This window comes from Otolemur garnettii, unplaced genomic scaffold (assembly GCF_000181295.1).
Source record: "Otolemur garnettii isolate 467f Iridium unplaced genomic scaffold, OtoGar3 scaffold00196, whole genome shotgun sequence".
In the NCBI taxonomy this organism is placed as follows: Eukaryota; Metazoa; Chordata; class Mammalia; order Primates; family Galagidae; genus Otolemur; species Otolemur garnettii.
Window position 1 is genome coordinate 2,678,609 of NW_003852591.1, and position 11,041 is coordinate 2,689,649.

Sequence of the window (11,041 nt, forward strand, 5' to 3'; positions counted from 1 at the left end):
TTTTTTTTTTTTTTGCAATTTTTGGCTGGGGCCCGGTTTGAACCCACCACCTTCAGTATATGGGGCCAATGCCCTACTCCTTTGAGCCACAGGCACCAGCTTTTTTATCCTTGAAGAGCTTATATAATAAGTCACTAAGGAATTACAATATATGTAATTGTTTAAAAATTAGCATAATGCTGATATACTGTATGGAATTTACTCACTTTCTGATTATGGAAGGAGGCTGTATTCAGTTGTTCCTAATTTGAGAAAGGTGTTTTACAGAAAATTATGTAAGATAAAAAGTTTTGAATTGAGTGTAGTTGTGGTTTCTTTCAAGTTAATCAGATTGTTTTTGTGGTTTTAGATGGAACAAGAGGCTGAGAGGCGCAGACAGCCACAAATAAAGCAAGAGCCAGAATCAGAAGAAGAGGAAGAAGAAAAGCAAGAAAAAGAAGAAAAACGAGAAGAACCCATAGAAGAAGAAGAAGAGCCAGAGCAAAAGCCTTGTCTGAAACCTACCCTGAGGCCAATCAGCTCTGCCCCATCTGTTTCTTCTGCAAGTGGCAATGCAACACCCAACACTCCTGGGGATGAGTCTCCCTGTGGTATTATAATTCCTCATGAAAACTCACCAGATCAACAACAACCTGAGGAGCATAGGCCAAAAATAGGACTAAGTCTTAAACTGGGTATGTTAGCATTTTCTTTTTTTTTCTTTATCTTTTTTTCTCCCTCCCTGCAATTACCTGTGTTGTACTTTTTTAGGGAAAAAAATAAACACACACTGCTTGTTAGGTAGATAGAAAATTACTAAAAAATGCTTTTCTAGCTCATGATTGTTTTCATAGTTCTAGTAGTGCTCCTATATCTCCAGCTGCCTGAGTTCGAGAAGAAGTGAAAGTTAAATTTTCTAGCACTTGTGAGTAGAGAGTTACTTTTTCTAGTTGGGATCTTTCTCTGAGATTTGTGGAAGTATACTGTACTTTACACTGCTTTTGAGGGATGGTGGGTTGTAAAATGTAACACCTAAAAATTAAGTCTCGCTAAGAGAGTATTTTCACTATAGGTGCTTCCAATAGTCCTGGTCAGCCTAATTCTGTGAAGAGAAAGAAACTACCAGTAGATAGTGTCTTCAACAAATTTGAGGATGAAGACAGCGATGACGTACCCCGAAAAAGGAAACTGGTTCCCTTGGATTATGGTGAAGATGATAAAAATGCTGCCAAAGGCACTGTGAACACAGAAGAAAAACGCAAGCATATTAAGAGTCTAATTGAGAAAATCCCTACAGCCAAACCTGAGCTCTTTGCTTATCCCCTTGATTGGTCTATTGTGGATTCTGTGAGTAGGAAATTTTATTTCATTTTTTGGGGAGTGGTTTCAAATGTGTTATATAAATTCAGTTGATTTTATTAACACATTAACTGCAACACTAGAAAAACATTTTTTTCTTCTTGGGGCCATGGTGTTTTACTAGGTCAAGATAGGTCAGGAGACCTGTAAGTTACATATACTCAGTGAGGCCCTGGGCAAGTTAAATACAACCTACATGGCAGTTAATGTGTTAATGACAAGTAAGTAGGCATAATCATGACATCAAGTAAATGTCATGACCATATAATATATGTTATTGGGACCTATTTTTTGGTTGTACTTGAAGCAAAAATTAGAAGCAAACAACTATATCTTGATTCATATTTGTCTTAGTTTAACTTGTGAATGATCACTACTACATTTAGCCTTAGTTAATAATGAGAGTATAGACGATAGCAAATGTAATAATTCTTTAATTCAGTAACTATTCTTTGATTTGTAGATACTAATGGAACGACGAATTAGACCATGGATTAATAAGAAAATCATAGAATATATAGGTGAAGAAGAGGCTACATTAGTTGATTTTGTTTGTTCTAAGGTTAGTCTTTTATTCTTCTCGCATTTATTTTAAATTTTAATCTATTAGACACTTTCTAAAATACAGAACAAAAATCTTGCAGGGCCTGATTAAGTTTAAATGTTTTTTGGCTATTTTGAACCCTTTCATTCCACTTGAGATCCTCATATCACATTTTCATTTCAGAGATTGTAGGATGACAGAATTGTTAGCTACCGCTTGATTATGTTCTCTCTTCCTTCCCCTGAGGATGCTATGCCATGCTCTTCTTGTCTTGGTTAATTAGAAGAATGATGTTCAGGAGATTTTGTGGAGATAGGTGATAGCTTGTCTTATCAACTCCTTTGTCAACTTCCTATCCTTTGGACAGGAGCAAAATGGCCCCTTCCGTATCATAATGGTCAGTGTTTATGGACTGATTTCCACATGCCGGGCTTTGTTCATAGTGTTAGCGTTTTGTAGAACTTTATCCTTTTTAAACCTAACACCCTTAGGAAAGGAAAGTCACTAATATACCTATTTTGTATGTGAAGAAATGGAGGTGTAGGGAGAGGTTGTGTCTTGTCTATCATATAATAAGTAACAGAGTAACTCTCCTGTTAATCGCCAAGATTTATCTTCTATTGTCTTCTAAAAACATAGTCTTATCTTCAGAAAAACAGCTACTATAGTAGAATTACCGTATTCCTGTGAAGTTATAACTATGCTATATTCCCACTTGTATTGCTCTTTTAATAATATGAAGAGCAAATTTAGGCTGACCTCTCTACTTAAATTATTGTAGCATTAGAACCTATGTAAATAAGGTTTGGTTTATAATTAGAACACAGATCATTCAATAACAATTAAGATCCAGAGGTTTGGTATCAAACTTACATTGTAGAGAGTGAAATTTTGAAAAGTAACATTTACAGAAAGGTTTTTTAGCCATAAGAAATTCCCACACCAGTGTGAGGGTTTGTATCTTAAAATTTTTGACTAAACTACTAGTTTTTCATTTATTTTTAATGTGACAATTTTTTTTTTTAGGTTATGGCTCATAGTTCTCCTCAGAGCATTTTAGATGATGTTGCTATGGTAAGTTAGAAATATCACTTACTAATACTAAATGCAAACTGACTTCTGAATTTGATTTATTTTCTACCTATGTTGCTTCCACAATCTTTACTTTTATAGTCTTGAATTAAAATTTGAATATTCATTGAAAGGGTTAAAGGAAACCACAGCAAGATATCTTCTGTTACCTGGCACTTAAAATTAGGGGTTAGTTGCTCACACTTGTAATCCTAGCACTTGGGGAGGCTGAGACAGGAGAATCATTTGAGCTCAGGAATTTGAGACCAGCCTGAACAAAAATGAGACTCTTGTCTCTACGCAAAATTACAAAAATTAGTTAGGTATGGTGGTACATGCCTATAATCCCAGCCACTTGGGAGGCTGAGATAGGATGGCTTGAGTCCAGGCGCTTGAGATTGCAGTGAGCTATGATAACACCACTGCACCCTAGCCTAGGAGGCAGAGTAAGACCCTGTTCCAAAAAAAGAAAGTTAGGTTTTATTTCTTTTTCACCAGTTCCTTGTGCTTCCCCCACCCCCATTCTCTGCCTGGACTATAGAGGACATTAAGTGCTTACTGGGTACAGCAATATGGTAGAAGCCTAAAGAACATCTGCCCTTAACTATTAAGAAAACGGGTACACAGATACTGAAATCATAATATAATTGTTAAAATGGGGTATACAAAAGGGATGAAACAGAGGAGATAGAACATCTGATGTTGTTGAGGGCAGCTAGGGAAAGCATCACAGGAATTACCTTCTAAACTGACACATGAAGGTAATATAACTATTTGTCCTTTGCACAGAGGTGTGTTCGTTGGCAGTAGACATCAAATCCTCAATTGCTTTTAATTTGGAATTGGATTCGGTGATCGCATTTACTTAACATTGTGATTTGTGAGAAAAAGAAGGGAGTAGAGAATTGACGTAAAGGTGAGACAGTGATTGAATGAATTATGATCTCCACTTCAGAGAGAAGAAAATAATACCTAAATAAAGCTGGTGCTTTGAGTGAATTAAGGACTGGTGGTTCTACTGAAGATGTGGGAATTGTGTTACAACTGGAAGGGGTAGTTACAGTCAGAGAGTAGAAAGTTAAGGTTTTAAGGACATAAGGGGCTAGGAACAGTAGCTTATGCCTGTTAATCCTAGCACTTTGGGAGTCTGAGGCAGGAGTATCGTTGTAGCCCAGTAGTTTGAGGCCAGCTTGGACAATAGCGAGACCATGTCTCTACCAAAACTTTAACCTGGCATGGTGGTATGCCCCTATAATCCTAGCTACTAGGAGGATGAGATAGGAAGATCCAGTGAGTTCAGGAGTTGGAAGCCGCAGTGATTGACAGTGATGCCACTGCATTCTGGCCCGGGCAAGAGAGTAAGACCCTGTCTCAAACTCCCATAGAAGATGGGTCAGTCCAAGTGATGGCACGGTACAAAGAATGGCCCTGGGAAATTTCTGGGTGTTAGGTCAGAGTTTGGAGAGAAATATTGGAACCGGGTGCCAGACCACTCAATGTGAGAGAAAGACTAGGTTAGATATTGGCTAGACAGTTGGTGTTAGAATGAAAACAGTAGTGTGGGTGAGATCTTGTAAACTTTGATGGAGACGTTTTGTTTCAGCACCATTTCCTGTAGAGACTAAGACAATCAGAGTGAGGAATTTCCTGAGAAGGCTCCAGGATTATCATAGGCTTTAGGGGAAAGATCAAGGTTTCTGTTAAGATTAGACAGAAGGCTTGGCACCTGTGGCTCAAGCGGCTAAGGCGCCAGCCACATAGACCTGAGCTGGTGGGTTCGAATCCAGCCCTGGCCCACCAAACAATAATGACAGCTGCAACCAAAAAATCTGGGTGTTGTGGCAGGTGCCTGTATAGTCCCAGCTGCTTGGGAGGCAGAGGCAGAAGAATTGCTTGAGCCCAGGAGTTGGAGGTTGCTGTGAATTGTGATGCCACGGCACTCTACCCAGGGAGACAGCTTGAGGCTCTGTCTCAAAAAGAAAAAATAAAAAAAGATTAGATGAGAAAACTGATGAGTTGTTAGGGGCTAGTATAAAATAGGGGTCCAAAGGGCAGAGTAAGAAGGTAACAATGAAAAATGAGTCAGGAAGGAAGAGGGAAGATCAACCATGATGAAAGATGAAATGTGGTCAAAGATGTCAAGGAGGGGCATAATGGAATTTTAGGAGGAGTTCTAAATCATGATATTTTGTGTCCACTCACTATATGATGTTTAAAGCCAAATAACATTTGTTTTATGCTGTCCAGCCACCTTTATGTAACGCCTAATCATTTGTGAAAGGTTGGGCACGATGGCTCATGTCTGTAATCCTAGCACTTTGGGAGGCTGAGGCAGGCGGATTACCTGAGTTCAGGAGTTCAAGACCAGCCTGAGCAAGAATGAGACCCTGTCTTTACTATAAAAATAGAACAACTAACCAGGTGTTGTGGTAGGTGCCTGTAGTCCCAGCTACTGAGGAGGCTGTGGCAGGAGGATCATTTGAGCTCAGGAGTTTGAGGTTGCTGTGAGATATGATACCACAGCACTCTACCCAGGATGACTGAATGAGAGTCTGTCTCAAGAAAAGAAAAGAAAAGAAAGATCTGTGAAAAGTTTATTGCTCAGAGGAAAGGAGAAATGTGAGTAGATCTCAGTCCTTGGAGTTGGATTCTGAACTTTCCTGAACTTCCAGCCTCTTTTTGTGGAAAAAGATATACCTTCAGAGAGAGAGGGTATCATAATTAGGCCTGGGTGATAGAATTTTTATTTATTTTTTGGGACAAAGTCTTACTCTGTCACCCTGGGTAGAGTGCCATCATATCGTTGTTCACAGCAACCGCAAACTCTAGGGCTCAAGCCATCCTCTTGCCTCAGCCTCCTAAGCAGCTGGGACTATAGGTGCCCCCCACTATGCCCGGCTAGTTTTTTCTATTTTAGTAGAGATGGGGGGTCTCGTTCTTGCTCAGGCTGGTCTTGAACTCCTGAGCTCAACAGTTCACCTGCCTCGGCCTCCCAAAGTGGGAGATTACAGGCATGAGCCACCTCGCATGGCTAAGAGTGATGGAATTTTTTAAAAGATAAGTGTTCTAGTTTTTGGCCTCGGGAGAGTTGCAGTCGTTGATTTCTTATGTTAGCGTTTATCCATTTTGATCAGTCGAAAGGTTTATTTTTATTTTTGTACGAAAAAGAACCAGAATGTATTTATTTAATACACATCACAAGGACTGAACCAGAGACTTAAATTAAAAAACAGAAACAAAACAAAAATAATACCACAACTCAAGGTACAGAGTCCTGTACAGAAATCAAGAAAAGGACAGACCATCTAAGGAAGAAAAGGTAACTCAAGGAGAGGTTGGATATCCAGTCCTAGTTGGATACCTGCTTTGAGTAGGTTTCTTGCAGGTACTTTTTTTTTTTTTTTTGTAGAGACAGAGTCTCTCTTTGTTGCCCTTGGTAGAGTGCAGTGGCATCACACAGCTCACAGCAACCTCCAACTCCTGGGCTTAAGCGATTCTCTTGCTTCAACCTCCCGAGTAGGAACTATAGGTGCTTGCCACAACGCCTGGCTATTTTTTGGTTGCAGTTGGGTCAGGGCCAGTGCCGGGTTTGAACCCGCCACCCTTGGTATATGGGGCCGGTGCCCTACTCACTGAGCCACAGGCGCCGCCCTCTTGCAGGTACTTAAAAGCTGAGCTCGACAGCATGTACATTCAAAAGCCTTTCCATGTTGGGTTCTCCTAGCAGTTCTGAGTGGAAAGAGGATGGTCTTAAGATCATATAGGGCAGACTGCTTGTCCTTCAGGATGTCCAGACGTATGTTACTCTGAGTATCCATGCTGGGGTGGTAGCAAGTATGAGGAACTTCACTGTGGGTGCATTCTAAGGGTAGCCACTGGAGAACTCTATGGAAAGCTTATTCATCAGGTCTTCCTGTTTTATAGCAGCTGCTCCGTACATGGTCCCTACTCATTTGAAAAGGTTGTCAGTAGCTGGGTGTTATGGCAGGGTGCCTGTAGTCCCAGCTACTCAGGAGGCTGAGGCAAGAGAATCGCTTAAGCCCAAGAGTTTGAGGTTGTTGTGAGCTGTGACGCTATGGCACTCTACTGAGAGCAACAAAGTGAGACTCTGTCTCAAAAAAAAAAAAAAAAGAAGAAAAGAAAAGGTTATTAGGTTTAGGGACAGTGGAAATTTCTTTTGTCACCAGACATCATGAAGGTCATCAGGTCCTGCTGTAGCTTTTTGCCCAGAAGGCCCTGGGTATTGCTCCCACTGAGCTTGGCCCCTTTACAGGCCTCTGTGATACTGGTTGGCAGGTAAGTCTTGGTTCTGGGCGACAATGGCAGGAAGACAGGAACTTGAAAAACACCACTGCAGCTGCCAAAACATTTTGATATTTGTAGTTTAATTAGTTAGACTCAATTGTTTTTATTTTTTGGCTTACTGTTCAGAAGGTGAGGAAATTTGAGCTTGTGTTGTCAAATAACTCTGATAAAAGAGCTCATGGCCCCTCTAAATTCTAAAATTTTTTGAATAAATGAGGATATTAAATTTTTAGTCCAAGTACTATTTCATGCTTATTAAAAATCTGATTTTCCTCTCTTCAGTTTACATAAATTAATGAACCTTGGTTGGATTTTGTGCCCATATCTATATTATGTCTAAAATATGACTTGTATGAATTAATGTTGCAGTAGAATTCTCAAATTAGCATCAAATCTGGGTCATAGAAGTCTAATTAGAAGTTCTTTAGTTAGTTGCCATCATTGAGAAGTTGATGAAATTTCCACATAAAATAGAAATCTCTTGCTTTTCTTGGACACTTATTGAACACTTATCATGTATCACTCAGTACATAATAGCTTTTAATTCTCACGGTGGTGCCTTGTGTCTTGACATAGTAACATTTCCTCAGTTTTACAGATAAGGGAACTGAGGCTCAGGAAGATTATGTAAACAGTGGGAGGACACATAGCTAATAAGAAGGAGAAGTGGAATTTGAACCTAAGTAGTATGGCTAGAGATCAGTTCTTTAAACTTCTATCCTCAACTGCCTCTATGAAGACCTAGTAATATCAGGCTACATTTTGTCAAGGCACTGATAGTGTGGAACACAGTGGTAGTTTCCTTTAGAAGGGAACAGGACTGTTTCTTCTCACTGCAGCTGCAGGGTAGAGGGCCACCTGTATGGGATGAAGGCAGAAGTGGGGACACCAGGTAACTAACTCTTAAGTAAATAGGAGGATAATTTCGTTTTTTTCTCTCTTCTAGGTACTTGATGAAGAAGCAGAAGTTTTTATAGTAAAAATGTGGAGATTATTGATATATGAAACAGAAGCCAAGAAAATTGGTCTTGTGAAGTAAAGCTCTTTTTACATTTTAGAGTTCCATTTCCAATTTCTTCTTTCCTACCCTTTAAAGGACTTGGAATTTTTCTTTGTCCTCAAAGACATTTGTGAGATCTGTAATTTTTTTAATGTAGAAAATGTGAATTTTTTTGTCCTCTAATTTGTTGATGCTCTGTGTACTCCCTTGGTTGTAAAGTCATCTAAATCCTTGGTTCTCTTTATACTCACCAGGTACAAATTACTGGTATGTTTTATAAGCCGCAGCTACTGTACACAGCCTGATGTAATCTTGTTCTGCTGATTGTTCCTTGTAAATATTAAAATGACTCCCCAATTCTTTTGCAGAATTGCACTTAATGTTGAACTGTACTGTATAGGAACCAACATGAATGATTTTAATTGATAGAATACCAGTCCTATCTATTACCACCTCACTCCCCTTTGATCAAAAACTGCAAACTCTCATAAAGACATGGAATTTGAAATTAGAATGCAAAAATTAGCAGACAATCCATTCCTGTTGTATCTCTGTATGAATGTGTTTGTGTGAATGCATGTGTAAAAGTCTTCCCTTATATGCTTTGATGTGGGGTCCCTCAAACGTTTCTTAAAATAGAATCATAAAAGAAAAATTAATATTGTGCCAATCCAAATGTCTGGTATGATTAGGTTAATAGTTTCCCAGAGCATGGTATTCTGTGGTGAGCAGCAGTCTGATAACAGGATGGGGTTTCCCCTATTAATAGCTGGCCTACTTCAGCTTCTTTTAAAGGAGTGTGGATCATAGTGATTTTCCCTTCTAATTTCATTGCTCAGCAATGAGGCACATTCATAAGTCCTGGAGAGCTTTATTTAATGCGTTTTTGCACAAATTGATCCATAGTAATTTAGGTGTACCCTGTTATTGGAAAAAAATAAAAACTTCATTCTAAAACCATAAGTGAAAAACCCTTTTAAAAATGGAAGATGACATTAGGCAAGTTTGTGGACCTCAGAGAGTTTTACAAACACAATAGGAATTCAGCTTGGCATTTTGCAAAGTTTGTATCTTTCTTCTGAGGATAAAGTAAAGTGAATCATTCAAGACAGTTTGTTACCAACCACTGATTTTTTGGGTTTTATTATTTTTTCCTGTAGAGGTTTTAAAGTGTGTGTGCGTGTGTATACGCTTTGTACACACACTTTGTTTACCTCTGCTCATCAAAGTTTAAAAATACACTGATAATGTGCTTTGGAGACATATCTGGAGCTTTCTTTATTAGATCAGAATTTCACCAGGGAGCAGAATTACTTGAAAATGTTAAATTTCAAACAGTTCTTAACACAAATTAGATGCAGCTTTTTCCCATGTCTATTTATTTAAAAGAAAGATAAAAATGGCCTATTAGAAAAGCATAACTGTGACCTTGATTTGCTAGGTTTTTTTTTTAAAACACCTTGAGAGGACATTTGAAAACACTGTTCTTAACATCGAACCATGACATGGTTCCATTATGTAAATATTTGAATATTAAAAGTGTATATATTTGATCTTTGGGACTCATCTTCTTTCAGAGTCTTGTAAATAAATGGCATCATGTTGTAATTGTGTGGTGCATACTAGAAAACTTGGCTATGGGCTGAATTTTTTATGGACTTGATTTTTATGACTGTTAGTATCTGAAAGTCAAAAAACCCATTTACGTCTATTTTAGATGAATCTACTATACATATATGGAAATACCTCTTCTTGGTGTTATGTTTTAAATTCTGGTTTTTCAAAAGAAAATTTCAGAAAGATGCCCCTTGCCATTTATAAAATTATTTACTACCCTTTTCTTAGATTCACCCCCTGTGTAAGACCTTGTTTGAGCAATTATTAAGCCTTGCTGTCTTTTCTTAACACAACGCACAGGTAACTACTTCGGAACCACCAGATTAGGCTGTTTTTGTTTAAGATATGCATGAAGGTGTATTTAGGTAAATTTAATTTCCCTTGCTCGTCCTTCCTGCTGTTTCAACTATACTTACCTTAAAGGACCCCTCTGAAAACTGTAGACTCCTCTTATCTGTAACTCTTATGGGCTTTGGACCATGTACTTTCAAACACTTTAATGAGATTTGTGCCAAGACCCCAATTAATATATTAACATTTCTATAGCAAAGTGGGAATTGTCAGCACAAGTGGTATAAAGACCATTAATAATCAATTATTTAAGACCAGTTCAAGTTTTATGATAAAGATTAGTGAAAAATCTTCAGATTTTCAGAGTTCGATTTTCAGAATTACATATAAAGAATTGGACATGTATAAACTGGCATAGTCCAATGTCTTGGAAAGTACACATAAGAAATTTATATTTGCTTGACCTTTCTGGGTTGTCTTTACAAGTCCATAAATTCAGTTTGGAAACTGTACACAGTGCAAATTCCTATTGCCCAAAGTCGTTACAAAAACAGTGTGGGGTGGTGGTGCCTGTGGCTCAAAGGAGTAGGGCGCCAGCCCCATATGCCAGAGGTGGCAGGTTCAAACCTAGCCACTCTAGCCAAAAACTACAAAAAAAAAAAAAACCTCACACTTGGCGGGTGCGGTGGCTCATGCCTGTAATCCCAGCACTGTGGGAGGCTGAGGAGGGAGAATTGCTTGAGCTCAGGAGTTTGAGACTCACCTGAGCAAGAGTGAGACCTCCGACTCATGAAAAAAATGGAAATACCTAGCCAGGCACCAAGGCGAGTGCCTGTAATCCCAGCAGCGGCTTCCAGAGGCTTAGGCAGCGGGAT

At 38.8% G+C, this 11,041-nt stretch overlaps 1 protein-coding gene across 1 annotated transcript in view; it reads left to right on the forward strand.

Moving 5' to 3' along the window:
• RBM25 (RNA binding motif protein 25) overlaps positions 1 to 8,617 on the forward strand; it is a 45,161-nt gene extending 36,544 nt beyond the window's left edge. The window contains exons 12-16 of the mRNA XM_023507641.1: positions 350 to 674; positions 1,052 to 1,326; positions 1,802 to 1,900; positions 2,909 to 2,956; positions 8,205 to 8,617. Coding sequence (XP_023363409.1) covers positions 350 to 674; positions 1,052 to 1,326; positions 1,802 to 1,900; positions 2,909 to 2,956; positions 8,205 to 8,297 — 840 coding nt within the window. The 3' untranslated portion in view covers positions 8,298 to 8,617. The remainder of the gene's footprint in view (positions 1 to 349; positions 675 to 1,051; positions 1,327 to 1,801; positions 1,901 to 2,908; positions 2,957 to 8,204) is intronic.
• The last annotated feature ends 2,424 nt before the right edge of the window (positions 8,618 to 11,041 follow it).